Consider the following 25,271-nt stretch of genomic DNA (forward strand, 5'->3'; position numbering starts at 1 on the left):
CTCCAGCACCAAAAAGAAAAGTGTTATTCAGGTCTTGGCAGTGCCTCAGATCTTAATTTTAAATGTGGGTTGAGATAATTATGTAAAAGTTCTCTATCACCTGTAAAGAACCAAATAAATGTAATATTTGTTACTCATTAATTTTACATGTTGAAAATATAGGAGATTCTATATTTATTCGAATTTCATAACATCCTTTGGTTTTTCTTCTAACTGAATCTGATATGAGCTTGGTTTCTTACCTTATTGAAGATGGATATGGGAACAGGGATGGCAGTATTAAGTCATGGTTAATCAAGATTTATTAGCATGGATTAACTTTTTCTGTCTTCCATTGTGGTTTTAATGAGTTAACTCAGGAGGAGTAAAGCAAAATTTTAAATTAACAAATGGTTATATAAGGCCATATTATTGACTGTTTTCTCTTAGGTAAGTTAGATGTTGGCAAACTATTGCCTACAGGCTAAATGAGGCCTGTAGCCTGTTTTTGTACAGCCAGCAAGCTATGGATGGTTTTACATTCTTAAAGGTTGGTAAACAGAAGAGGAAGAACAGTACCACAGAGACTGTGACCTGCAGCACCTCAGATATTTACTGCCTGGCCAGAAAAAAAACAGAAAAGATTTGCTGACCTATTATGTTACTGATTTCAATTCAATTTGGAATCTGTTCTCATATATTTTTTAAAAATCCAGTAATACCTTTTACTTTTTAAAGCTATTATCTATATTATTTTTATATTAATACCTTTTTATGAATTGAAGCTTTATAGTTATCTCCAAGATACTAAAAATATCTTGTAAGTTATTTTAGCTTAGACTTTTTGACAGTATTTGGGATTGAACCTGGGGCCTAACACATGCTAGGCAACCAGTCTACCACTGAGCTATACATCCCCAGCCCTTTTTAAGTTTTTTGTTTTGTTTTTGGTACCGGGGATCGAACTCGGGTCTTTGCGCTTGCAAGGCAGGCAGCAGAACCACTGAACTAAATCCCCCGCCCTCTTTTTAAGGTTTTTAATTTGAGACAGGGTCTTGCCAAGTTGCCCAGGCTGGCCTCAAACTTGTGATCCTCCTGCTTCAGCCTCCAAGTAGCTGGGAATACAGGCATTGCCACCATCTGTGCTTGGCACTTACTGTTTTTGGCCCTTAGCTATTTGTTGCCACCCATCTTCCTTTTTTAGTGCCTTTATCCACTACAGTGTGTTCTTTTCTGTCAGAAAACTGGCTCTGTCTTGGCTGTATTCTAATATATTTCTTCAGCTATCTGTAGCATAATATTTATCCTATTCTTTCATTTGGATTTTGGGTTTCCCAACATATTTTGCTCCTCAAATTAATATTTTTCAGATCCTCAAAAGAAAGATTCAGAGACCAAGACTTAGCATCACGTGACAGAGACAGGAGTTCAAGAGACAGATCACCTCGTGACCGAGACCGAAAAGATAAGAAGCGGTCCTATGAGAGTGCTAATGGCAGATCAGAAGACAGGAGGAGCTCTGAAGAGCGCGAAGCAGGGGAGATCTAATTAGCTGTGTACATCCCTTCAGTCCTTAAGCTTCCTATGGAGTCACATACTATCGTTTAGTTTACAGCTGTTCAGGGTAACAATGAGCAGTTTTAGACACCGATTCAAGATTCAGCCAGGCTAGATGTACAGTATCTAACTTGATCTGAATTGAACCTGTTTTCTTTGATGAAGCCTAAAACTACATCCATAGTTTCTGGTGAACCTGTAATACAGTTCTGAAAGTACAGTTTTATATAATAAGACACTGATCTCTCTATTCTTTCAAGTAGGAGTGATAGTGAATGAATTGTTACATGCCTTGGGATTTTTTGAACATTTGTAAAATGCTGTCTTCCTTTCTACTCCAAACAGCAGCAGCTTTCGGAATTTTTCTTTTTAATTCTTCCTGTGAGTTTTGTATCCCCTAATACCTGCACTCTCCAACTTTAAGAAGGGGGTCAGGGAAGCAATATATCTTCTGAGGTTCTATTCCCATTATTAATTACTAGCTCGTTAACAGTTCAGAACATTTATACTGGAATGTGTGCTAGAGAAATTGAAAATACTGGGGTTTTTTTGTTTGATGGTGCCTATTTAGAATTGGAAATTGAACAGCTGTTGCATTACATACTTTTGCTTTTTTATTGAAATTTTAAAATCAGACTTGTCTTGATTTTTCTGTTCCATTGAATTGCTATGTTCAGGATGTTCTGAGGGGGTGGGGGCAGGGACTCTTTCATAATAAGCACTTGTTTTATTTTGTGTGTGTGTGTGGAGTAAAAACTACATCCTTATTGTAAAAAATAATAATAAAATGAAAAACAATCACCACCACCATTAAACTGTAACTTGTCTAGTAAATTGTCACTAGAACTATTTGCTGTGGGTATTTCCTGTATTGTTACATTCTTTTTTTTGTTCTGGGGATCAAACTCAGGACCTTGCACTTGCGAGGCAGGCAGCGGCACTACTGAGCTAAAATCTCCAGCCCTCTGTTAACATTTTTTTAAAATTTTATTTTACTGGTACATTTTAGGTATACAATATGACATTCATCATTAGAAATTTGTACCTTTACGTAATCTCTCTTGGTTCTTATTTTGTCCCCATTCCCCTGCCCTCCCTTCAACCCCTCCATCCCTGTTTACAAAGACTTTGTTTCCATTCGTTCATTTTCTCATATTAATTCCATTCCCTTCTTTCCTTTCCCCTCCCCCTCCCACTTCCCCTTCACCCCTTTTCTTCCTATTTCACGTTATCTATTATACCTTTTAGTCCTTATTTACACTTTTTTTTTTTTGGTACCCGGGATTGAACTCAGGTCCTTGCGAGGCAGGCAGCGGAACCACTGAGCTAAATCCCCGGCCTATTTACACATTCTTAACAGCCCCTTACTATGCAAGGCACCAAAGGAAATAGACTTGGAAAGAGTCCACATAAACTGTTGTTCCACCTGGGCCTCGCTGACTACTTTCCAGCTAGCTACTTCAGGGCTGTCTGTAACCTCCTCTGTAGAGAAAGAATGGACTTGGAGAAGCATTTGAGGGCTTTCTTCTTGTTTTGGTTTTCTTATTCAATAAACCTGAATAAAAACAGTATGTAACCAACATAAGGAAACTAGCAGTTTCTGTATTAAAGAGCACTAGTGATAGAACAATAGTTGGTAGGTATCACTTCTAAGTCTAAAAATTCTGAGGAACCAAAAGTATAAAATTAGTGTAAGTGTAATTAAGATCACTCTCTAGAGCTATTTCTTTGACAGATTTGATGTGACAGAGGAATATAGGCCTCTGTGAATGTGAGAACAGAAAGCCAGTGCCCTTCTAAGTGAATCAGTTTACGTCAGAAGGGACGCTGGTGTTCCCAGTTTACCAAATGAGGCCTCATTACCAGGTTTACTGTCATATTTATAGAGTTCCATCTGAGAGACCTGTCTGCATCAGTGGCCCACTTCTCTTGTCTATTTTTGGTTGCAGAGGAATTGTTTTGTATCTCTTTAGTTCTTGGTAGTCTATGCTGTTGTCCCAAATCCTTACAGGCATTTTGAATTTAGCACCTTGTACGATCAAAAGGTTTAGCAGTGGTAGAAGGCGCAAGGAAGGACATCTGGGATCTGACCCACTGTAGTTTATGATGTATCTAGTTAGATCATCTCTAAAGCACACTTTTAAGTCATGTTTTCTCATTGTTTGTACAGTTAGAATTGAGTACTTACTACAGTAACACACGTCTGTGTGACCAGCTCTTACTGCATTTGGGACTTTGGGGCAGGACTGGCCCTACCCCCAACAAGAGTGATAGCCACCGTGCACACCACCGTCCTGGGGCTCTGCACTGCAGCAGATCACTTCATCTGGCTCTTTGCACAACTCTTTCGCTTGGGTACTTCTAGTATTTAGATTTTGGGATAAGCAATCTACATTTTAAATAGTCTATGAGACAGCTACTTTGATTTAGAAGAACCCTAAGAGCAAGTATCTTTCTCATAAAAAATATTTTGTACTTCTGTGATAGCTGGTGGCTGTAGTAGAAAAGATAACTCTAAGTTTGGTCACATCTGCAAAAACCTTTGACCCTGTAGAGTAAAAAACATGCTATTTTTACCTCCAGCAGAGTTCCCTTCATTTTGCTGTTACTTATCACTTTCCAGAGCTGCTTTGCTGAGCTGTAGCAGCAGCTGCAACTGAGACTAAAGCAGAAAGTCTCATTGTCAGGTAGACTGTGTGAGTGGTACTGGGGAGCAAACCCAGGGAGCACCACGTCACATCCCCACCCTTTTTTATTCCGAGATAGGGCATCAGTCCAGGTTTGGTTCCAACATGCCAATCCTTCTGCCTCGGCTTCCTGAGTAGCAGGGATTAAAGATGCTTACCACTATGCCCAATTAGTAGCTTTTTTTTTTGTACCCGGGACTTAACTCAGGACCTTGCACTTGCAAGGCAGGTGTAGTGCCACTGAGCTAAATCCCCAGCCCAGTAGCTTGTTTTTATTTATTTATTTTTTTGGTACTGGAGATCGAACTCGGGTCCTTTCACTTGCAAGGCAGGTGGTGGAACCACTGAGCTAAAATCCCCGGCCCTGTAGCTTGTTTTTAAAAGAAGTTTTAAAAATCTCTTACTAGGCCTAAAACAAAGGTTAATTTATCTTGTTTTTGATGGTGGTGGTGGTGGTTTAAGCCTAGGACCTTTGTGCTCAGCTGTATCACCAGCCCATCCCTCACCCTTTTTTTTTTACTTTGAGGTAGGATCTTCCTAAGTCACTAAGTTGCCTAGGCTAGGCTTGTATTTGCAGTCTGCCTCAGCCTCCTGAGGACTGAGATTAGAGGTGCACACTACCATGCCTGGCTTCAAGCTCTTTTGTTCCTCAAAGTTCCATTCTGAATGTGTTTTGTGTTTTAGTATTGGGAATTGAACCCAGAGCTACATCTCCAGTTTTTTATTTTGAGACAGTGTCACTAAATTGCTGAGTTCAGGTTAGCCATAAGATGGCTATCCTCTTGTCTCAGCCTCAAAGAGTGCTGTGGGATTATAGGTGTGTATCACCATTCCTGGTTTGAGTCTAATATCTTTCAACATCAGCACATTGAGCCACAGTCAAGTATGTGTTGGATGGACTCTTACCATTCAATTTAAGTACTTCTTTCAAAGAAATTTTTAGGTAGTGGCCCGTTGATGTTAGGGGTTTTTTCTTTCAAATAAATTCTGATAATTAGAATAAAAATTTTTTTGGAGACGGCCTCACTACATAGCCTAGGCTGGCCTTGAACTCAATATATATTATCTATATATGTAGCTTAGGCTGGCATCAGACTCACAGTGATCCTCCTGCCTCAGCCTTCTGAGGGCTGGGACCATAGGCGTGCGCCTACATGCCGTTTATAGGTTTTTTAAACTTGAGAACTCTAAGAAAATATTATAGTTTTCAAACATATCTCCGGTGCATTTGAGTGCTAGGGTTAAACCAGCTATAAACTATTGAAACATGTCCCTTCACATGGTCCTCAGCTGCTGTTCTGAGCCGCTGGAGTGCCTCCTGGCAACTCCAGGCCATCCCACTCTGGAGAGAGATCTTTGGTCTGCTACAGCCTGCAGTGCTGACATCAGTATTTTGAAAAGCATCTTTTGGGTTGCATGTGTGAAAAAGCAAAGCAGTTTACATGATTTAATTATGTCTTAGCTTTTGATAATATTCCCTATGGTATAAGTAAGGTAATATAAAATTGCCTCCTTTCAGTGTGTTTTTCTTTCTTTTGCTGGTTCTTGAGGCTGGAGAGGCCCAAGCAGACAGGTTTTTTGTTTTTGGCTCAGGCCAACCAGGACCAGGCAGGAGAGTGCTGGGGCCGCAGATGGTCAGGGCTTTGGGGGCTCTGGAATCTGCAACAGATGTTTCTGAGCTGTGAGGGCCACCTGTGTTCTCTAGGTTCAGCAGAAAGCTCAGGTTATCAGAGGTTCTGGAGTTGCAGGCATGCCTTGGGGGTTAGCCTCAGCTTGCACTCATCATGGTAGGATTTAGCTAAAAGCAAGGCACTGAGACTTGCATTTGGGGCTGTCAGTCCTGCAAGGCTCCAGATGAGGCTGGACAGGGGAATCCAGAGGCTGTCACCAGCACCAGAACCTGCTCTAGCTCTCCTCAGCTCCCAAATGCAGTGCCCTCCTGTCCTGAGATGCTGTCAGCTAACTGTAACCAAAGACCCAGCTCAGCTGGGCTTAAAGGGCTAGTGGAGTTATTCCTAAGCAGTGTCTGGCTTCCTTCCTGAGCATAGTGTTTATGAGACTCACCTGTGTGCTGTATCAAGAGTCGTTCTTTGCTTTTTTTACCTGGGTAGAATCCATTGTGAAGAGGTACTCCAATTATCCATGCACCGTTTTTGCTGATGTTTACTGGCTTCTTGTATGTTTTCCTTAGCAAGGTGTCTTTTCAGATCTTTTCCAGGGTCTGCACTCTTAACTCCCACTCTACCTTGTGCATTGATTATCTTTGAGTCTTATCTGTGGAACAGAGAGGAAGATTCCTGTAGCTCAATTACCTCTCCCTACTGTCCTTTACCAGAAGCCCAGGCTTCTCCACCCTGCAGTCCGATTTTAATGCAGTGTGGAAGTTTCCACTCTAATAACCTGAGCCTACTTACAACAGCCATCACCCCTCCTGTGACTGGCAGTTTCCAGTGTGGATCGGTTGTTCTGGTGTGGTGAATTGAGGATGCGTGAGCTAAGAGCTCCCAGTGGCTGTGTGCTACCACATTACTGAGAGCAGATAAAGTAGCCACCAGGAGAAGGAGTGACAGACATTTGAAGAGAAGTAGAGTCACAAATCATTTCCCCTTTCTGCTTAGGCTACTTAGAATTGACTTTGTTACCTGGAACCCAAGAGTCCAAACTGACTGCCAACTTACTAGGTCATTGCAAGGGTTAAATTGGAACACAGCAAAGCTGCCTGAAGCAGTAGCTGTTATGTTCCCAGGTGGATGAAGCCCCACAGCTGGAACACCACGCATTATTGCTATCTGATGCCCCCACTCACCCTGGAGTATCCTTGAGTCCTCAGAGACACATACACCTTAGTCCATGCCACACATCCCCAAGCGAGGAAGCACCTTGACCACTGCTGGTCATAGCTGTACTGGACAGTACACCTGTAGGACCTTGGGAAGTGATGGGTGACATGTGTGAAGAGGGAGGCCACTGTGTAGAATTGACTGGTCCAGCCATCTGCAAGACCTGCTGCAAATATTCTAAAGCTTTTTTATAAGGACAACAGTATGTTTGACTAGAATCCACTCACATGATCTCATTTTTTTGTTGTTGGTTTTTTTTTTTTTTGGTTTTTCTTTTTTTGTGGTACCGGGATCAAACTCTGGACCTTGCACTTTTGAGGCAGGTGGTGGAACCACTGAGCTAAATCCCCGGCCCCACATGACCTCATTTTAACCTCATCATCTGTAAATACCCTTCTTCACCTCCTCCTCAAGCACTAGAGATTTTTTTTTTTTTTTTGAGATAGGGTCTTGCTAAGTTGCCCAGATTGGATTTGAATTGTGATCCTCCTGCCTCAGCGTCCCACAGAGCTGGGATTACAGGTGTGCATCCTGACATCCAGTTCCTATTTCTAAATAAGGTCACATTATAAATAGTGCTCAGTTAGGACTCCAGCATTTTGGGAAGGAACCTAATTCAACCCCTAAGAGCAGGCTCTCTTGTAGTGCTGCTGTCTTATTTGTAAGACTCTTATCTAGCAGTCTGTATGCTTCTCAAACCAACAGCTGTGCACATTATTTCTAAGGATAGCGACAGCTCTAGATTTAAACTAGTGCCAACTGATTTAAACTGGTGCTTTAAACTGCTGCCAGTTGGTCGGACTGGCTGAAGCACATAGTAGAAGATGACCAGTTTAGAAATGCCAGGAGACCTCAGCCTTCTCTGCTGTCCCTCCCCAGACCTAACTACCAGTGGCAAGGCAAGCAGGAAGAGAAGCTCAGACTTTAGCATGGGTGAAACCAGGAGACACTGGAAATCTTTTGTCACAGAAGTGTGAGGAAAGGACGGGAACACCACATGGGTGTGGGAAGATGGCTAGAGTTCCCAGAGGAAGCCAGGGAGCAAGGCATGCTGGGATCGAAGGTGGAAACGGCAGGGCCTGGAGGAGAAGTCATGCAGATGAGCCTTGCTTGCAGGACGCCTCTGTTGGTGAGGTTGGGTGGTGGGCAGGGTGCAGCAGTATAGTGTGACCTGCATGGACTCAGGTGACAGTGGACAAGGGAAGGCCAAGTCTCCACTCCCACACCTCTCTGTCCTAACAGGACCTGCTGCCTGCAACATAGTCTGGGCCCCTCCCTGTTTGGAGGGCAGGTACTGCGCATTAAACCCAGGGCTCTGTGCATGCTGAGCAGGTGCGTTACCACTGAGCTGTTACATCCCCAATCCTTTTTAGGACAGGGTCTCAAAGTGTTGTCCTTGTGATCCTCCCACCTCAGCCTCTTAAGTAGCTGGGATTGCAGGTGTACACTACTATGTCCAGTCCCAAGGCCCTTCCAAGCATCGACTCCTTTCATATAGGTAGTCTAGACTTGCCTCATTTAAAGTTGAGTGATAATCAGGAGCCAGTCAGGACCTAGGCAGACTGTAACTAAAAAGGAAAGGAACAGAGAAAGTTAATAACAAATAAAATTTACATCATTAGTAAAATGATGCTTAGAAAGAGATGGAAATTTTTTATCAAATATGGCCATAAGGTCTTAGCACATACTGAAACCATTGACTGATGAAAGAGGGTATAAAAATCCAAATCACAATGCAGCCATACCACACCCACCAGAACGGCTAAAACGAGAAAGAGCACCAGGAGTCAGCCGGAACATGGGGCTACAGCATTCATGTGCTGCTCCTAGCAGCGCAGACTGGCAGTACAACCACATTGGAAAATAGATTCACACCTATAAAATCCAACCTAATTGACCTGGGTGTGATGGCAAATGTGTGTCATCCCAGCAATTGGGAGACTGAGGCAGGAGGATCCCAAATAGTTGGAGGCAAGCTTGGGCTGTGTGGTGAATTAGTTCAAGGCTGGCCTGAACTACATAGTGAAACCCTGTCTCTAAAACACAAAAAACAAAGCTGGGTTTGGTAGTGCACATCTATAATCCCAGCACTTGGGAGGCTGAGGCAGGAGGATCTATGAGTTCAAGACCAGCCTGGACTACACAGCGAGACCCTGTCTCAAAAAACAAAAACAAAAAAGTAACAAAATTCAGCCTAATACACATATATCCTACTCATATACACATTCAACAAAAAAATTCATAGATATGCTCACCAAGACATGTTCATTGTGCTGTTCCTCATAACCAAACTAGAAACAACCCTCATATCCACCAATGAAAGAACAGGTGAGTAAATTGTGATATAGTCACCCTGAAGTACAATTCACCACCAACAAAAAAAAGTATACCCCCCCCGCCCCCCAAAAAAGGGCCAGGGATTTAGCTCAGTGGTTCCGGTGCCTGCCTTATAAGTGCAAGGTCCCGAGTTAGATCCCCGGTACCAAAAAACAAAAAAAACCCAAAAAGTATATTCCCACAACAAGAAAGAACCCTGAAAACATGTTTGTGCAAAAGCAGCCAGACAGAAAGGAATTCATACTTCTACTTAGAGCTATGGAGCAGGTGTTCAGAACCAGTTAGTGTTTGGGGGGCAGCAGAAGAGGATGCTTCCGGGGTGCTGATTAGACCTATTTCTTGATTTGGTGGCTGGTTACACAGATGAAAATTCATTGAGCTGCACATGTACGATTTGTAACTTGTGCATGCATGTTACATGTATCAGTAAAAAGTAAGTTAACTTTAAAAAAAGAAGTGCCAGGGCTGGGGATTTAGCTCAGTGGTTCTGTTGCTTGCCCTGCAAGCACAAGGACCCGAGTTTGATCTCTGGTACCAAAAAAAAAAAAGAAGTGCCAGTCAGGGCAGGGTGGTGCACATCTGATCCCAACACTCTGGGAGGCTGAGGCAGGAGGACTCCAAATTTGAGACGAGGCTGGACAACTTAGTGATTTAGTGAGGCCTTGCCTCAAAGTGAAAAAAATGTAAGAAGTGCTATGATGAAGCTCAGAGCACAGGCTCTGGGTTCAGTACCCTGTACTGGGGTGGGGGTGCTCTCATGGCCCCACCCCACAACCTCAGGTAACTCTCAGCACCTCCCGAAGTTGCCGGCACCAGTAACTCTTGAGTGCGTGAGTGTGGGGGTTGAGTTTTCCACACATGAAGTTGGGGGTACGTTGAGCTCTAGGCAGATGGCTTTGTGCACAGACAGGGCCTCCTGTTGTGGGGCAAGAGAGGAGTGAGACCAGGAAGAAGGCACCTGTGGACAACAGGCAGGAGAGCCCAGACCGAGGCTCTGCGAGGCCCAGCGAGGCCCAGCCTGCCATCCCCCGTTTCTGGAGTTACTGGCTTCTGATGGCAAAGCCAGGAGACCTGACGACGGGGGTCTTCCTGTCCCCCAAATTTCCTCCTGTGCCGTGACTTTGTGGGGACCTGGCCAGGGCATTCCTCCTGCAGGCTTGAGCCCAGGCAGGGCCTCGAGCATCCCCAGGCTCTGACGGCTGTTCAGGCTGTGACCCAGGTCGCTGAAACTGTCCTTGGCCCCAAGCTGTGGCCCTACCTAGGCAGGACAATCCTTTTTTCTCAAAACGACATGATGAAACTGGGCACTTCGGGGAGGCCCTAAGAGACGGGCAAGAGGCTCAGGTTACATTTGTAGGTGGCCAGCCCTGCTGCTGCTTTCCAGGGACCTGCTAACACCCCTTTCACCCTAGGTGCACCGTGCACTCCTCAGGCTGGCCCATGTGGGTGAGAGGGTACACTGCTCCCCATCATAGGTCCCTGACAATGGCCCCTGCACATGATATGGCCCCAGCCTTTACTGACAGAGAAGCCCACTGTGACCTGTGCAGTTAAGATGAGAAACCAAAAATGTGGGAACCCAGAGAGAAACAGAAAAAAAATGGTGGAAGAGTCACACAGATAAGAAATCGCCCATTGCAGCTATCCTTGGACTTGGAAAGTGATTGAGCACCATGAGGATTAGTCCTGACCCTTGCCTGCCTCTGGAAGGTTCGCAGTGCAGCCCTCTAGGGGATAGCAAGGCCAGGGTCCTCTGCAGTGTATGGTCCTGGGTAGAAAGGGCCTCGCAGGTCCCCCTGAAACAAGGTCCTGGCTCTGAGGCTGTGGGGACCAAACGCACTCTCATACACAGACATCCCACCTCCGCAGATGCTCAGAGCCGCCAGCACCACTGGGGAGCTGGCCCCACCCCACAGTGACTCTGCAGCTCCCCAGTCCCAGCAAACATGGGGCTAGTGCCCTGGGAACTACCCTGGAAGCGACCGTGGGTGAAGGTGGTACAGGCCTAGCTCCTGGGGAAGAGAGGGGAGCCTGTGGCATTACCTTGCCTGAGAGGGCACCCAACGGTATCACCTCCCAGGAGGGCGCAGAGAGAGGGGCCACTGTTGAGGACTGGACAGGGACTGTGTCCTGCATAGAGCCCATCCCACAGCCCAAGGTGGCAGGTGTGACAGCCTGACAGCATCTGGAGGGTGACAGGTGATTTCTGAGAAGTGAATAAGGGAACTCTGGCTATCTGTCCTGCTGTCCCAAATGTGCTTCAAATACAGGAAAGACTATTTGTTTAGGTACGTGACGTGCCATGCTGGAGGTAGCGCCCATCTACCCTAGACCTACAGTCCCAGGACATGTTTGCCTTCCCCTGCGAGGGCCGACACCAGGCCTTTCTGGTGCTTCCCCAGGTGCTGGCCTAACCCTGCTATTGGTCCTGGCCACGTTGTTGACGGATACATCTGTATGCACCAGGAATACCATGTAGACGACATGTTGCTAACTTTCACAGGTCTTTGCTGAAGATCACCCAAAAGGTTCTAGTGGACCCACAACCCAAAGAGTGGGCTGCCAACCCGCAGGAAGTCCAGGGAAATTCCCTCAGGTAGTCTTGGTTGGGTGAGTGTGGCCCACACTGTGACCGACAAGATGCAGGCATGTTGAGCCCCCAGAGAATCACAGCTGTCTGTTGAGTTGCTAGGACCTTCATTTCCGACTTGGCCCAACGTCTTAGGCCATTGGACCACCTGACAAAGAAGGGCACTCACTGGGACAAGGCTCTAAAGAAATAGTGTTTACTCAGGCCAAAGCCTCGGTGACACAAGCATGGTGCTCCATGTGGTCACCCCACAGGCCATTTGAACTGTGACTGAGGAAGGGAAGTGATTTGCTAGCAGAGGAAGGTCACCACAACTGCCCATTGCTGCTGGTCACAGCTGCTTAGGGGCCAAGCAGTGCTTTGCCCTGTGGAGAAACAGCTCCTAACAATGTAGCAGGCCCTCCTGGGACCACAGGCTCTAGGTAGAGGTCCACAGTGTTAGTAAAAACGGCTCCCCAACGAAGAGGGCGGCCAGGGCCTGCTTGCCAGCCTTGTGTCAACTATAGTATGAGACAGGGCCCTCTTAGGTGGCATGCATGTCTCCAGCAGAAAGGACACTTACATCCTCCCTGTTCATAGACTCAGCCCTATACACTACTCTAGACAGAGTGGGTCGGCTACCTGGATGGACTCCTAGGGCTGCTCAACCAGCCACCAATCCTGTATGGGCGGAACCTGGCACAGAATGGAGGAGCCAGGCCCAGCACCTGTGTGACTGACTCCTGGGTGGTCAGGAAAGGGTGGCAGTGTGGACAGGTGAGAGCAACGAGGGGTCAGCAGTAACAGGAGACCATGTGAATGGCAGAAATACAGGCAGACATTTGGGACTGATTACACCAGGGCTAAAGTCACAGTGTCCCATAGCCACTTAGTGACAGTGAGCCTTGGTGCAGACAGATACTCATGCCCAGCCTGCCCTGCGTTCACCCCTGATGAGGCAGATACACGAGGTGTAGTTAAAAAATACAGTGATGCTTAAGTTTTTAAAAATGTATTATATCCCAGCACTCAGCAGGCTCAGGCAGGAGGATCACCGCGAGTTCGAGGCCAGCATGGACTACATAGTGAGACCTTATCTCAAAATATAAAACCAAGGGCTGGGGATTTAGCTCAGTGGCACTGTGCCTGCCTCAAAAGTGCAAGGTCCTGAGTTTGATCCCCGGTACCAAAAAAAAAAAAAAAAAAACACCGAAAAAAAAAAAACCACCAAGATTAAAAATTAAAAAGTAAAAGACACATTGCTATGAATCCCCTCAGAATCCTCCCCCTTGCCTCAGACACACCCCATCATCCTTACCGCTTTCTGAAGCAGTTCTGAAAGTCCTCTTTGCAGATGGGGCACACTGGAAACATGAAACAAGGAGAGCAGTTGATAGGTGCCACACAGATCACACTGGCCACTCCATTGTGACAGTGGCCTCTCATAAACTTAGCTTTCTGAGGGCCAGGGATTTAACTCAGTGCTGCTGCACCTGCCTAGCAAGCAAAAGGTTTCTGAGTTCAATCCCCAGTACTGGGGGTGGGGGTGGGGGTTAGGGCTGGGGATGTAGCTCAGCAGCACAGCACCTGCCTGGCAAGCTCGAGATCCCAAGTTCATTCCCCGGTAATAAAACAAAAAAAGCTTATCATTTCGAAACAGCCAATCAGACCTTGAACATTCAGAGCCTGTGGTTCTTGTGACTAACGTATGGGACCCAAGAACCATTTCCAGTGATCGAGGACCATATTCCAGATTCCCTAACCCAAGAGGACAGAAAAAGAGGGCATCACACAATTTCATCTGCCCTGCAACTTGCAGGGAGCAGGACTTGGGAAAAGTGGCCTCTGGAAGAACAGTGTGTTTGTCTTAGTGTTGCTTTGTGCTGAGGCTCGTCCTCAGCCTGGTCTCGGTGTTCTGGAAGCTGTATGTGTCTGCAGCGAGGGCCTGTTAGCAAAGGGAATGCAGCCTGGTCGGAAAGTAGAGCCCAGTGCAAGCCATGTGCGGATGAAAGTTCCAGGTGCCACCGTGAGCCCAGGGCTCAGTCCCATAGGGACGCCCTCATTTCAAAGTTTTGTTGTCTCAGGTGAGCTTGATGCAGAGAAGATCAAAGACAGAGAAGTGCTGAGAACTAGAGAACACTATGAAGAGACTGGCTGGGGTTCATTTGTTTGTTTTGAGACAAGAGTCTTGTTATTGTAGCCCAGGCTGGCCTCGAATTTGAAGAGATCCTCCTGCCTCAGCCTCCTGAGTGCTGGGATTATAGGCATGGGCCACCATATCTGGCTTTGGTTGGAGTTTTTTGAAACCCTCTCCCCCTAAAAAACTCCAATTTCTAGAAATAAAAAATTGTTGGTATTTAAAGTTAAGCAGGCAAGTTAAATAAATTAGAAACAGTTAAAGAGAATGAAGTGAACTAGAAGATAAATCTGAGGACAAGAAACAGAGTTGAAAAAATGAAAAGAAAGCTTTTGTCCATAAGGTGGGGAAAAATGGTGCGGGGGGCGGGGGGGAGCAGCAAGATGTATCACGTGGCCAGGGATTTAGTTCAGTGTCTCTGCCACCTGTCTCATAAGCACAAGGTCCTGAGTTCGATCCCCAGTACCTCCTCCTAAAAAAAGATATATCATGTACTGGTACAAATTCCCTATGATGAATGTTATCAAAGTTTGTGTCTAAGATGTACCAGTAAATATTTTGCTAAAAAAATATTCAGAGGAAAATGCTTAGAATGCATTATACGGCAATACAGAGATGGAAGAAATGAGAAGGCAGGTGTAGAAGATCCATGTAGACCAGCTGGGTGGGATGGCATACACCTGTCGTCCCAGCACTAGGGAGGCTGAGGCAGGAGGACCACCACAGCTCAAGGCCAGCCAGGACTACATAGAGACCCTGTCTCAAAAAAATCCCAAAAAACAAAAAACATGCAGACCAAGCACCTGTCACAACACCCATCAAGGGGCTCTGTGACCTCTTTTGTGCCATGGATTCCTTCTCAGAATCAGATTTTTAAAAGCAAAAGTAAGGGCCGGGGATTTAGCTCAGTGGTTTTGCCACCTGCTGTGCAAGTGCAAGGACCTGAGTTCAATCTCTGGTACCAAAAAAAAAAAAAAAAAAACCAAGCCAAACTAAACAAATGAACAAAAAACACCCAAGACATTTTATTTTTTATTTTTAAAAAATTTTTTGGTACTGGGAATCAAACTCAGGACATTGTGCTTGCCAGGCAGTCTTGATGTCACTGAGCTAAATCCCTGACCCTCTCAAGACTTTCTTACTTTCTTTCTTTCTTTCCTTCCTTCCTTCCTTTCTTTCTTTCTTTATTGGTACCATGGATTGAACTCAGGACCTTGCAGTTTCAAGGCAGGCCTGTGGCACCACTGAGCTAAATCCCCGGCCCCTCAAGACTTTTTAAACTGGGAAAAACATTTAAATATTTTAGGTCCTAGTTTGAGGGCCCAGTGGTGGTGCAGGTGGCAAGTGGGGGACTAATATAGCCAATCAGTTTTCTTTCTGGGACATAATTTAGTAACAAGAGCAGCAGTATCAGTCCTATTGCTTGGGTGGGTGACTCCACTTTGAGAAATAAGCTCAAGAATATAAAGGGAGGCAAAGGACTAACCCAAAGATAACACAGTGCTATTTATAGGAAAAGAGAAAATAGAAAGTACCCAAATGACCAGCAATTAGGAAGTAACCAGGCAAATTATGAGATGTCAACACAGTGGAAAATTACAGTGCTGTTAAAATTGACAACATGAAGACAGCCAAGTTTTAAAAAAAGGAGAGGGGCTGAGCATGTAGCTTGGTGTTACAGTGCTTGCCTAGCATGGCCAAGGCCCTGGGTTCAATCCCTAGCACTGCACAACAAAAAACAAAAACAACAGAGCATGCCGGCAAATACACATTGTTCATAACGATGTCAAGAAGCATAAACTCGGAGCAAGACACAGTGGTGAAGATCTGTAATCCCAATAGTCTGAAAAGCTGAGGCAGGAGGATCACAAGTTCAAGCCTAACCAAGCAACTTAGAGAGACCCTGTCTCAAAAAATAAAAAAGGGCTGGTGATGTAGCTTGGTGCAAAGTCCCTGGGTTCACTCCTTAGTACCATATATACACACAAAAGCACCAGCTACTATGGCTGAGAGTGTGGCTCAGTGGTAGAACACTGGCCTCACATGAATGAGGCCCCAAGTTCAATCCCCAGTGCTGGCAAAAACAGCAGCAGTGTTTATTCACACTGATGGAGGCCACATGTGGAATGGGGTAAATAAGGTCAGTTCTTATTTACTACATTGTTTAAGTTACCATATTGCATAGTTTCTCTTATATGAGGAGCCCAAAGCATAAATAAATTAAAGAGCAAAATAAAAGACAGGATAGGAAACAGGGAGATAGAGATCTTTTGCTAGTGGGAAGGGGACTAAGAGAGGGAGGGGGACAGATGGGGAGGAGAAAGGGATGAAGAAAATGAAGATGTGTTCTGTACATGTATCAACTCACACAATGAATGTGATCATTGCTAAGAAAAATACATGAAGATGGATTTTTTTTTTTTTCGGTACCAGGGATCGAACTCAGGACCTTGGATTTGCGCTCAGGTGCCAGAACTACTGAGCTAAATCCCCAGAAAATGGAAATCATCACCATAGTTCTGCAGTCCTGACCGAGTCTGCTGCCCACACCATCCCCTTGGAGCTACAAGTCTGTTCAGGGCTCAGACAAGGCCACTAAGCGCAGGAGAGCATGGGCCAGGACAGCAGCCCTTGGCTTGGGCAGCAAGGCAGCTGGGCTTTGAGAGCTGCAGCATGGCTCTCTAGACCAGGGAAGCATTTGTGATGAGGCCAGTTACGTGTAAGGCCATCAGCACGTAGTACACACTCAATAAACAGCCTTGCAGCTGCAGAACTGCCTGGCCCAGGGTGCAGCCAGCAAAGTTTAGCTCTGTGTTTAACAGTGGCCTCTTGGGAGGCTTGCAGCACTACCACAATGACCCTGCCTTCTCTTTTTTCCCTTTCTTTCTTCTTTTTTTCTGGGGGGGGGTGCTGGGGATTAAATCCAGAGCCCACTGAGCTAGGTCCCCAGAGCTTTTTTTTTTTTTGGTACCGGAGATCGAACTCAGGACCTTGTGCTTTCGAGGCAGACATCGGAACTACTGAGCTAAATCCTCAGCCCTTTTTTTTTTTTGGCACCGGGGATTGAACTCAGGACCTTGCGCTTGCCAGACAGGTGCAGAACCACTGAACTAAACCCCTCGCCCTCCCCTCATTTTTTTTAAGGCAGGGTTTCACTGTGTAGTCCAGGCTGGCCTCAAACTTACAGCAATCCTCCTGCCTCAGCCTCCCAAAGTGCTGGGATTACATGCGTGCACCACCATGCCCACCTTGGGGGCAATTTTCTATCAGGAAACAAAACAAAAAATGATAAACAGAATAAATGGTACTCAAGAAAAACTCATAATGCAGGGAGAAGAGTAAAATTTCAAAACCGCTATAATTAATCTCCTCAAGAAGATATGAAGATATTGTATCCATGAAACAGGAGCAGAATACCAAAAAAGGGGAGGGGGGCTAGTTTTTGTGTGTACGTGTATGGTACTGGGGATTGAAAAAGGGAGTATTTAAAGTACCAAAATGAGTTCTTAAAGCTAGAAATAAGGCCACAGAAACAAATGAAAAAAAACATCCTCAATGGCATATTGTTGTTATAATTAAGAAGACTCAGATTTTTCAGAGATGAAAAGCAGAATAAGCTATATACAGAGGAGCTGGGTGTTATGGTACACACCTGTAATCTCAGCACTCAGGAGGCTGAGGCAGGAGGATCGAGGACTACATAGTGAAACCCTACCTCAAAAACCCAAAATAAATAAAAATCTTAAAACCCTGCCAGGCTGCATAGAAGCATCCCGTGGAGACCTGAGGCCATCACTCTACTTCTCTGGGCCCTTGTCTAATGCAGAGGACCTGGCTCTAGAGGGCCGGTACAGGGCCCTGGGATCTGGGATGTCACACCCGTCCCTTCCTGGCCCCTCTCACCTGGGTGTTCCTCGGCAGGGCAGGGCCGCGTGGTGGCCTGAGCAGAGTCCCGGCTGGCCTCCCAGTCCAGTGCTCGTGAACAGAGGTAATAGCAGTGCTCCCTGGACCAAGCCCAGCCTTGTGGGCAGCGCCGGCACCTTCCTCCTGCAAGTGGAGAGGCTGGTGAGTCACAGGGTGGGGCATCTGCACAGAGCTAAGCCTGCACTGGCCCTGACCTTGGCTGAGGAATGGATGGACCCAGTGGCATGGAGCTGGCAAGTCTCGGGGAAGGAAGGAAGGTGGGCAGGGTCCTAGGAAGGTTGCACAGTTTGTGCACTGCACAAAGTCCCCATACCCAGGGGAGGGCTGTCGTCCATTACTAGTCAGGACGAAAGCTATGTCCAGTGGAAGGATGGGGCCAAGAAACCTACATCTTCATGTGGCATCTCCCCAGTGGGTGTCTCATTCTCGTTCTCCAAGTGCACAGGGTGAGAGGTGGCCCCATGTTGGGGAGCAGGGGGAGGGGACGCCATACCTGCAGTAAAGGCCAAGGCCCCAGTGGCCACGGAGGAGCCCACCAGGAACACGGCCATGACGGCCAGGGCCCAGTGCAGGCACTTCACATACATCGGCAGGCCTGGGGGTGGTGAGCCGGAGACTTGAGAGAATCAGCCACATCCCCCGGCGGGCACAGCAGCACTGCCACCCCCAGCCCTGACTCCACTGGGGAAGGCGCAAGGTGTTCTGCTTCTCCAGTTTCTGGAGGAGGTAAACTGTCTACAGAGGAGAGAGAGCACACGATCGGTTGGCACTATTTACTGAGCACTTGTGGGAGACCAGCACAGGCACCACAGGGACTTGGGGACAGCCACGTGCCCAAGGCGCTAACAGAAAGGGCACTTCTGGGACAACAGCGCCGAGAAAGACAGCAGGAAGGGCCAGACTGGGGCTCAGCAGGCCCGGGTTCTAGTCCCCAGTCCACTCACAATTTCCCACCAAATCCCTCTCTGCCTCTTCCTGTGCTCCGGGCCTTGGTTGCTGTGAACAAGGCAGGAAAGAGCACAGTGCAGACCTTGGCCACGCCACAGCCCCAAGTGTCCGCAGCAGTGCACCTGCCCCCAAGGACCCAGTGGCCGTGTGACTGGAAGGGGCTTCAGGTGGGGAGTGGGCAGCAGAGACAGGCGGGCATTCTAGGGGAGGAATGGCACTGGCAAAGGCTGAGACAAGACGCACCTTTATTATTTTTTTAATTTTTATTTTTGAGACAGGATCTTGCTATGTAGTTCACCCTGGCCTTGAACTCACTATGTAGCCCAGGCTGGCCTCTAACACATGGTGATCCTCTTGCCTCAGCCTCCCTAGTGCTGGGATTGCAGGCATGCGCCACTATGCCTGGCAGGGTGCACCTTTAAAGGCCATGACTTGGCCTGTTATAGAGCGGCCAGGGAAGCCAGAGGAATGAAGACAGGAGGAATGATTGCAAATCCTTAACCCTGGGCACCACAGTTACAGCTGAGTTGGGTTTCTCAGGACACAGAAGCTGGAACCAAGTACAGCAGGAAGAAACTCCTCTCCCAGTACCCTTTGGCTGGGGCCCTGGGATCGCCCAGACCCAGGGGTGAGCAGCTGCAGTGATCACAGATCACACAGCGTCCTGGTATCATCACTATTTTCCAAAGGCCGGAAACAAGCGGTGGGAGGTCTGCAGCAGCAGCAGCACCGAGTTCTTTTGAAAAACACACGCAGGGCTGGGGATTTAGCTCAGTGGTTCCGGCGCCTGCCTTGCAAGCGCAAGGTCCAGAGTTGGATTCCTGGTACCAAAAAAAACCAAACAAACAAAAAACTGAAAAAGGGCCGGGGATTTAGCTCAGTGGTTTTGCCACCTACTGCGCAAGTGCAAGGACCCGAGTTCGATCCCCGATACAAAAAAACCCCAAAAACCTGAAAAATAAATAAATAAATAGTGGGACAAGAGGTTAGAGACCTAAAGGGTATAGTTTATCTAACGCTGATTAAGCTGGTGGCTGCACAACTCTGTGAATATACTAAAATCCATTAAATTGATGAATATATGGCAATAAAATTCTTACCAAAAACAAGGAGTAATTTGAAATGGTTGGAATAAGAGATACATATAAACTGGGAATCCTAAAATGATAAATGCAGAGCTAAAAAGCCTGGAGAAGACAAGGAAAATAAGTCAACCCATCACCTATATAAATGTAATGATTGTGGCTGAACATTTAGCTCTGACTTGTAGAAAACAGCCAGGCAAAGAAGCCCAGGAAGTGACAGACTTCCCCCATGCCGATTCCACACTGCTGAGCTTGGAAGGGGCCCTCTGCAGAGCCGAAGCGGCCATCTACCCCGCACCTTCTTTAGAGTGCTTCTTGGGTACACAAACCACACAAACAGCACACCTTCCCGGGAGGAAGTGCTGACACAGACAAGTCAAATCCCCTTGAACGTCTAATTCTGCTCGCCCTCCAGCCAGCCCCTCCTGAGGGCTGAAGGCTGCCTGGCCCCCAGGGAGAACAGCAGCAACAGGACCAGAGTTGGGCCTGTCCCTCCCTGCCATTGTCCCTGTTCCTGGACTGGCCTCTCTGACCCGCTTCGGCATTTCCCTGTTCCTCCTACCTGCATCTTCTACATCTGTTCTGCAGCTAAAACACAACCTGCTACCATCTCATCTGATACAATGCGTGGGACATGGGGTGGGGAAGGGTCTAGGTTTCTCAAGGTTTAAAGTTTATTCAACTTGTGAGCCATCTTCTAAAATTTTTTTGTTTAGTTTTGTTTTGTTTTTTGAAGCAGGGTCTTGTTATGTAGTTCAGACTGGCCTTGAACTCAAGGCAATTCTCCTGCCTCAGCTTCCTGAGTCTTGGGATTATGGGCATGTACCACCACACCTGGCCCCATTTAAAAAAATTATATAAACTTCCAAATACAAAGGGGCTGCCGCTGGGGATTTAGCTCAGTGGTTTTGCCGCCTGCTACACAAGCGCAAGGACCCAAGTTCGATCCCCAGTACCAAAAAAACAAAACAAAACAAATACAAAGGGGCTCATGGTAGTGAGATGCCATCAGGATAAGCCTACTTGTGCCCAAGGCTTCGCTCCTCTCCTATGGCGATATCAGTCTCTCCCCATCTCTCTCTCCTCCCCACACTGGGTGCTGAGCACATCCTGGCTTCCAGTGCCATCTCGACCCCTGACTACCTTTGGGGTCAGGGGCTGCCCAGCCTCTCCAGAAGAACCCTCTCCCCACAGCCCGAAGCCTCAGTTTCCATTCTCAAGTCCCACAGGCCGCCGTGCCCTTACCTCTCTTGGCCACAATGCAGACTGAGAGGTGCCCGGTGTTGGGGCCAAATGAGTGTGTAACAGGGACGCCTGCCAGGATCAGAGAAGGTGACTCCACACCAAGACCTGAGGGAGAGATGTCCTCCATCCAAGGACCGAGCTCTTTCCTGCTGCGTGACATGGGGAGACCGAGGACTGCCGATCATAGCACCTCCAAGGCGGCCCACACTTCCAGCTGAACAGGCCCTTTGGGACACTTGCCTAAACAGGTGAGGGGAGAGAGCAGGCAGTGGCTTTCCCCCTCCCAAGCCACAAAGGCACACAAAGCAGCTGGGCTGTGAGTTCCCACATGGCTGCCTTCCCCGCCTTACCTAGTTCACCTGTCTTGATGTGGGACCGGCTTGATCCTGGGGCAGCAGGCACTTGGCAGGATCCCACAGACCGGGCTCAGGCTTGCCCTCCCAGCCCTGCCACCCAAGGCTCTGCAGCCCACTGTTCCCCGAGAGCAAAGCCACCGCCCCACGCAGCACCTGGCAGTGTATTTGGTCTGCATCTCGCCTGCCTCCTGCTGTTCTGCCTCCCCATCACCCACATCGGACCCAGCCACTGCTTCATGTGCCCATTCTGTCACCCAGTCCCAGTCCGCCTCTGTCTGGAGCTGCACCACATGCTGGACACAGTGCCCACTTTCTTCTGAAACGCCCCTCTCCTGCCCTGCCTCCCTGTTTTCTTCCCTCACCTACGTTTTTCTTCCCCAGTGCCTGTGGCTTGTTCCTTCTGCTTCCTTTTAATGATGCCTGTACCTGGAGCTCCCAAAGGGACCTCCTTACTAATTTCTCCCACAATCTTCCCACCTCAGTCCTCACCTAGCAGCCCACATCAGAAACGTCAGACCCAGACCTTCCTCTAACCTGCACCGTGAACCTGCTCCTACCTCTGCCACCCAGGAGGCCTCCCCTCTCCTCTAACTGGTCCCCATCCTCAATCTCAATTCTCAGTATCACTTCCTAGAACAAGAATCTGACCATGTCACCTCCTCACAGGCTCCTCATTTCCTTATCTCGCTGCCCTTGTACTGGGGATTGAACACAAGGCTGAGCTACATCCCTGGTCCTTTTTACTTTTGAGATAGGCTTGCTAAATTGCCCAGGCTGGGCTGGAACTTTTGATCCTCCTGCCTCAGCCTCCCAATGTGCTGGTATTATAGGCGTGCACCACTATACCTGGTTAGTCACATCTTTTCAGATAAAAAGCTATTGGCGGGGATGGTAGATAGAACAGTATGTCCCCAAAGATGTGCGCGATTAGATCGCTAAAACCAGTGACTACGGCTAATGGCAAAGGGGAATTATGGTTGCTAATTAGCAAATCTTGAGAACGGGAGGTCGCTCTGGTTATGAGGAAGCCCGGTGTAATCACGAGAGACAGGACACTGACAGAGAGGTGGCCCTGGGAGGAAGACTGAGCCACACAGCTGGAGAGGGACACAGAGGAGGACAAGCTAAGACGCCCTCCAGAAAAGAATCTTCCCAAGGCCCTGCTCACACCTTGACTCTGACTAGACAGCCACGTCGTACTCTGACCTGCAGAGCCAGGAGAAGAAACTGGTGTCCTTTGAAGCCAAGAGCGTGGAAATGGGTTACAACTTTCGTTCCTGACCGTGCCAGGAACGAGCTCACACCGACCCGCACAAGTCCCTGCCGCCTCCGAGGGTCTGAGGACCCCAGCGGCCCCTCCGAACTCCTCAGCGCCACCGCAGACTCGCAAGGCTCCAGAGGCTTTCCCACGCCAAGTTCACAGCCACGCCCACAGCCTGACCAGGGCTTCCTTTCCCTTTTTTTGAGGGGGTTCCGTTTAGATCCCTACACACACACACACACACACACACGGCCCCGCAGTCCGGCGCTGAGTGACCCAGACAGCCCGGGAGACCCGCGCCCTCCACAGCCACCGATGCCACGTGCCTCTGAGTCACAGCTCCAAGCCCTCTCCGCGGGTTTCTCCATGGTGTGCGCGCACTAACCAGGAATGCGGGCTGCGCGGGGGAAGGGAGAAAGGTTTTATTCCTCCACGGCAACCGCTCGCGTCCCTGATCGGGGTGGGAGAGGCCATGCGGGACCGGGCACCGCCGGGCCACTTACCCATTCGCGCGTCTGCGCCCGGCTGCAGCTCTGCGTCCTCGGGCAGCGGCACCTGACGGAAGCGCGTGGATGGCGCAGGCGAGGGGGCGCGGCTGCCGGCACAGCGCCCATGGGCGTCACGCGCACGTCCATCTGCAGGTCCACGGGCGCCCACGCGCCGGGCGCCGACTCGCCGGGGGCCGCCAGGGGCAGCAGCTCGGAGCCGGGCGCCGCGCCGTCCCTCGGAGGCTGGGCCGGGGCGGAGCCTGGGCGACGGGAGGCGCTGTAACCCGGGCCGAGCGTCGCCGCCCGCGGGGTGCGGGGTCGCGGCGGGGGCGGCTTCGTGTCGCGGGGCAGGTCAGGTTCCGGTCCCGGAACCTCGGTCCCCACGGGCGCCGTTGGGAGCGCGGCTTCGGCGGCCTCCTGCTCCTGTTCCTCCCGGGGCTGCCTCGGTCCGCTCCAGGGCGCGCGCAGAACCTGAGCAGCGGAGCGGGCCGCACCTGGGCCCAGGCGGGATTGGCGCTGCTTCCAGAGCCCCGTCGCTGAAATTGTCAAGCCACGCCCCTCCCGTAAAGACCGTGCCGGGGTTGACCGGGGCCTGGGTCACGCCCCTCACGCCCCTCAGGACGCCCTCGCTCCGGCCCGACTCTTCCCTATTCTTTGTCCCTGTCCGCGCCCATTTCTCCCTCTGGTCCAATGCCGCAGGGTTAGGTTTGAAAGTTACAGTTAGGGCCAGACGTGGTGACACACACCTGTAACCTTAGCGTTCTGGGAGGCTGAGGTAGGAGGATCACAAGTTTGAGACCAGCCTGGACAATTTAGCGACTTGGCAAGACTTTGTCCTAAGTTTTTGGTTTGGTTTTGTTTTTTGAGACAGCGTTTCGCTCTGTAGCCCAGGCTGGCCTCAAACGATCCTCCTGCTTTAGCCTCCCGAATGCTAGGATTACAGGTATGCGTCACCACGCCCAACCTTTGTTTTAAAATTTAGAAAAACATTTTTTAAAGGCCCTGAGTTCATCCCCATTACATAACAAAAACAAAAATCATTTTTCTGGGCTGGTGGTGTAACTTAAGGGTAGCGTTACAGTTGAATGGGCAAAAATAGTCCAGGTTCCTGTGTATGACAAAAAGAATTGCCAAGGTGGTACGTAGTAGTAGCTACTTTTACTGAAGATCACTGGTCAGTAGCAGCAAGAAAGCGGAAAGGAGAAAGCAAAGAGAGGGGGAAGAGGAGCTCGCGCGGGGGCGAAGCTGCTGCTGGCGGCGATGTGGACGGGCACGGGCGGGCGCTCGGGGCTGTAGCGCCGGTTCTGGATCCGGTTCCGGTTCCGGTTCCAGTTCCGGGCGGAGACAGGAACCCTCTGCGGGCGCTGACACAACGCAGTTTTCCAGTGTTTAGGGGCAGGCGCCTCTGCTCCAGGTGCCTCCCGTGGTCTCTCACTGAGTTAGGAACTCACCGTCCGCCGCCTCGGGCATCGTGACCTCCCGAGTTTAAACCCGGATAATCCCCCTCCCCCGGGAGGGCCGAGCCCCGCCGCTGAATGAAGGGAAGGGAGTGGCTCGCTCAGCTCCTCCATTGTTGGTGGGAGTGCAAACTGGTGCAACCACTGTGGAAATCAATATGGAGATGCCTCAAAAAACTAAAACTAGAGGTTCCATTTGACCTCGATATTCCCTTTCTTGGTATCTTCTTGAAAGATTTAAAAGCATCCTACCACAGCGATATATGCACACGGATGTTTGTAACAGCACAGTTTGTAATAGCTAAATCTTGGAAACAGCCCAGATGCCCATCAACCGATGAATGGATAAAGAAGATGTGAGGGTTTTTTTTTTATACAATGGAGTACCACTCTGCCATAAA

The 25,271-nt window shown here is 48.6% G+C and overlaps 2 protein-coding genes across 17 annotated transcripts in view; one reads left to right on the forward strand and one right to left on the reverse strand.

Annotated features, from left to right (window-relative positions):
• Positions 1 to 2,351, forward strand: part of Luc7l2 (LUC7 like 2, pre-mRNA splicing factor) — a 67,595-nt gene extending 65,244 nt beyond the window's left edge. For all 15 annotated transcript variants that reach the window (XM_004851264.4, XM_004851269.4, XM_021263681.2 and 12 more), the window contains one exon: positions 1,350 to 2,351. In XM_004851264.4, the coding sequence (XP_004851321.1) occupies positions 1,350 to 1,527 (178 nt within the window). In that variant the 3' untranslated portion in view covers positions 1,528 to 2,351. The remainder of the gene's footprint in view (positions 1 to 1,349) is intronic.
• Positions 2,207 to 23,671, reverse strand: Klrg2 (killer cell lectin like receptor G2). 2 transcript variants are annotated; one of them, XM_087205926.1, is made up of 7 exons: positions 23,429 to 23,671; positions 21,309 to 21,548; positions 18,524 to 18,765; positions 18,010 to 18,153; positions 13,288 to 13,333; positions 8,577 to 8,631; positions 2,207 to 6,497 (listed from the first exon to the last, which is right to left on the reverse strand). In XM_087205926.1, the coding sequence occupies exons 3-6, from the start codon at positions 18,615 to 18,617 to the stop codon at positions 8,610 to 8,612; spliced, it is 306 nt and encodes a 101-aa protein (XP_087062052.1). In that variant the 5' UTR covers positions 18,618 to 18,765; positions 21,309 to 21,548; positions 23,429 to 23,671; the 3' UTR covers positions 2,207 to 6,497; positions 8,577 to 8,609. The 2 variants fall into 2 exon arrangements, with proteins under 2 accessions (XP_087062052.1, XP_087062053.1); XM_087205927.1 differs by lacking the exon at positions 8,577 to 8,631.
• Positions 23,672 to 25,271: the final 1,600 nt, after the last annotated feature.

Source organism: Heterocephalus glaber, unplaced genomic scaffold (assembly GCF_053883595.1).
Source record: "Heterocephalus glaber isolate CG9 unplaced genomic scaffold, H.glaber_assembly_v1.0 deba00000621, whole genome shotgun sequence".
NCBI lineage: Eukaryota > Metazoa > Chordata > Mammalia > Rodentia > Bathyergidae > Heterocephalus > Heterocephalus glaber.